Genomic DNA, 3,321 nt, shown 5'->3' with positions numbered 1-3,321 from the left:
CATTAATTTTTAACATAATAATTTTAATAGTTTTAGTCATTTATTGTCGTTTTTAAAAATTCAAAATATAACATATACGAAAAAATCTAAATTTTACTTTTATAGCTAATTTGATTGTTTAATTTATTTTAATAATATAAAATTAAACAAAAAATGATGGAGGAGATATAAATTGTTATCAAATCTTTATTATTAAAATCATTAATTGTCATATATATATTAGTCATTTATGGTAATTCCGTAGGTTTGATTTAAGGAAAGAAAATAACATATCATATCATTATATCATATAGTTTGACCAACTTATGTATCTAACAACATATAAAAATCGAATGTGGACCTACTTATTTTTCAATTGAATGTAATTGACTACCTAATTGAGTGACACCTATGCATTGGGGCATATTTTAATTAATACAAAATTGAGGTTACATCTTTTCAAATGTTCCTCAATTAATATATATGGGATTGGGTGTTAGTGCTATGTTCGGGTCTCTGGATTTGTGGGTTTAGCTTCCAATACGTCACTGAGTGATTATCCTATTATTTACTTATATTTTTTTTCTTAAAGGTGAACATAACAAGTATTTGAAGGTTTGATGTTTTGGAACATGACAATTTAATTTCAATTTTATACGAACTTTCTATGTTTGTTTCGGTTATTGAATTTTTAAAATATTTTATTTTATTTTTATAATTCAGTTTAGTTTATAATTTAGCGTAAGTAAGTGAGGATGACTAGTGTTACGCAAACTCTTACTAGATTTGAGAATTTTGAGAACTCGAACATTACTTTCTGAAACAATAATTCACATACATAACAATACTGCTTAATAAAATTAGAGGCGAACTAGAGAAATTAGATGTTTTCTTGGTCATTAATAATTTCATATATTTTCTAAGACATAGTTTTCTAATAAAATGGGTCGGACCTATCTCTTGAGGATTTTTTTTTTCTTTTTAAAAAAGAGATAAAACGGTTAAAACTCAGAATGTTAGGGAGAAAAAAATATGAAAAATGGAGATCGAGCTCACTATGTTGATCTTCTTTGTAACCATTATCTTTAAATGAATGAAGATAAAGAGAGATTGAAGAAACGGGAGCAAGACCGACAAGGCGAGATGGAAGAAGATACATATATCAAAGATGTTCCTATGGCCAGAGCTGAGGCCGAGGTTGTAAGCCAGCTCTAAGCCATGAAGATAACTCCCACTGAAACTCTGAAAGTAAGCTTTGTCGGATTTCTCTCACGCTCCTTCGTCCTGTCGAATAACGATCCGATCTTCGCATGAGTGTGTAACACTATTACCTCATTAAGTTTGAGATTAGTTTGTTTAAGTACTAACCATGTTATTGTTATACTTTACTTGATCTGGTATTTTGAAAAATTAAAACAAAAATCAATGTTTTTAAACCGGATGCTCTTCATACAAAATGGGTCATCAATGATATTAAGAACCATTTGCTTTTTGGAACAAAGAAGATAATCTAAATTCTACTCAGAGAATTTAAACCCGTCGAGTTTAGATCCTGCTGGTTTATCCATAAACCAGATCAGATTCCCACTGCTTGGCTGGACCAGCCTAGCAGGCAGGGAAGGAGAGTTTCTAGTGAGGTCAAATCATCTATCGCTAAGTGAACAGCATTGGCTTTGGATTCGCCGGTTGCAACCACAACAACACTAGCAGCTGAGTTAATGACTGGCAAAGTAAATGTGATTCTCTCTGGTGGCGGTTTAGGTGAGTCAGTTAGGAATGTAACCCAATCGTCCTTCACCTCAAGTGCTGGGTGGTTCGGGAAGAGGGAGGCTACATGTCCATCAGAGCCCATCCCAAGCAAAATGAGATCAAACCTTGGACAGTCGCTATTCTCAGACGCAATCACGGTTCGTGTTTTTACCATCTGCCTGATAGCGAACTCATACTCTGTTGCAGCGTCCTCAGCCGAGACCGTATCGTTAATAGAACATATATGTCTCGGAAACACATTTACCTGGAAAAGGAACAATAAATAAATAATGCCGCAACTATTTGAACAAAGTCAACATAATAACACACATAGCTGCGTTGACCAAGATTGTGTGTTTTCTTCTCAAGCAAGCAAGGATTAAGGAAAAAATGTCAATATTGAAGATAAGCAGATAGCGTCAAAATTATTCTATCCATTAAGTTATTAAAAAAACATCCAAACATCTGACCTTAGAGAGGAGAGTATCCTTGGCGAGCTTGTAGTTGCTATCGTCATGGTTCTTACCTACCACGCGCTCATCCGCCCAAAAAACATACCATTTAGCCCAATCCACAATCTTGTTGTAAGGAGGCTCGACCAACTTTCTGTTGAATAATACATTAGGAAATCGGTCAAGGAAACTGAAAATGGGATTTTAACAGACTTAAAAACTTTTTGGTAAAAGATTTGTAATTACCCCATCAAGTTGATGAGAGAACCTCCTGATAACACAATGCAGAAAACACCATGTTCTTTAATTGAGGCTTCTGATATCTCAGCTATATAATCTACCAAGTCTATGCTTAGTTCCTCCAAATTCTCATGAACCCTAATTTCACCTCTGTCTTTATGAGTCCAAGTAAGTGCCATATTGCTTCTTCTTTGTCACCAGTTCAGCAATTCTACATGTAAATAACAAATGGGATATATGAATCTACAACTTGAACATAAGAAAGAGATTAGACTTGGATTGGGAGAAGTAAAATAAATAAAAACATTTGTACTGAAAAGAAACAGAGAGAAGATCTTGGTTAATTCTCAACAAATCCATCTTAACTACCAATCCAATAATCAGCATTTAAAATTTACAGAAGACAGCAATAAGAAATAAATAAATAAATATAGATATATGTCATATAATCAAAACCAAACCAAACCAAACAGCAAGAACTCGATTGCAGAGATAACATAAACATGAAACTTGTTAATCAAGAACCAAAAGAAATTAGAATAAAACCTAACAGGAAAGAGGAGGAGGATAAGATTGTTACAGAGGAGGGATGGAGAAGGTTGAGTAAATCAGGTTAATGATAGATTGTACAAAGGACCAATAACAATGATTATATAATTGCATATCCAACACATAGGCCACATCTACATACATTCTTAATATATATATGAATTATATGTAGGCTGTACACAAACGAGGGACATCCTAATCTGCCTTATAATAATTAACAAAAGGTCTCTTCGGAGGCAAGAAGAATCAGCAGAAAGAAGTTTTACCATCTGTGTTTCCACGTGCATATCGTTGGTAAAACTTCGAGATGATAAGTAATAAAAGGGGTATTTAGAGAGATGGTATTTCTTGT

General features: G+C 33.5%; 1 protein-coding gene across 1 annotated transcript; it reads right to left on the bottom strand.

Annotated features, from left to right (window-relative positions):
- Positions 1-1,389: 1,389 nt before the first annotated feature.
- LOC106308283 (probable 6-phosphogluconolactonase 1) lies at positions 1,390-3,321 on the bottom strand. The gene is given in 5 exon segments (XM_013745438.1): positions 1,390-1,618; positions 1,621-1,993; positions 2,199-2,334; positions 2,427-2,631; positions 3,236-3,321. Coding segments are annotated over 4 exon segments (804 nt in total). The 5' UTR covers positions 2,600-2,631; positions 3,236-3,321; the 3' UTR covers positions 1,390-1,496.

This window comes from Brassica oleracea, chromosome C8, assembly GCF_000695525.1.
Source record: "Brassica oleracea var. oleracea cultivar TO1000 chromosome C8, BOL, whole genome shotgun sequence".
In the NCBI taxonomy this organism is placed as follows: Eukaryota; Viridiplantae; Streptophyta; class Magnoliopsida; order Brassicales; family Brassicaceae; genus Brassica; species Brassica oleracea.
The sequence above is the reverse complement of the archived record's forward strand: the minus strand, read 5'-3'. Positions and strand labels throughout refer to the sequence as shown.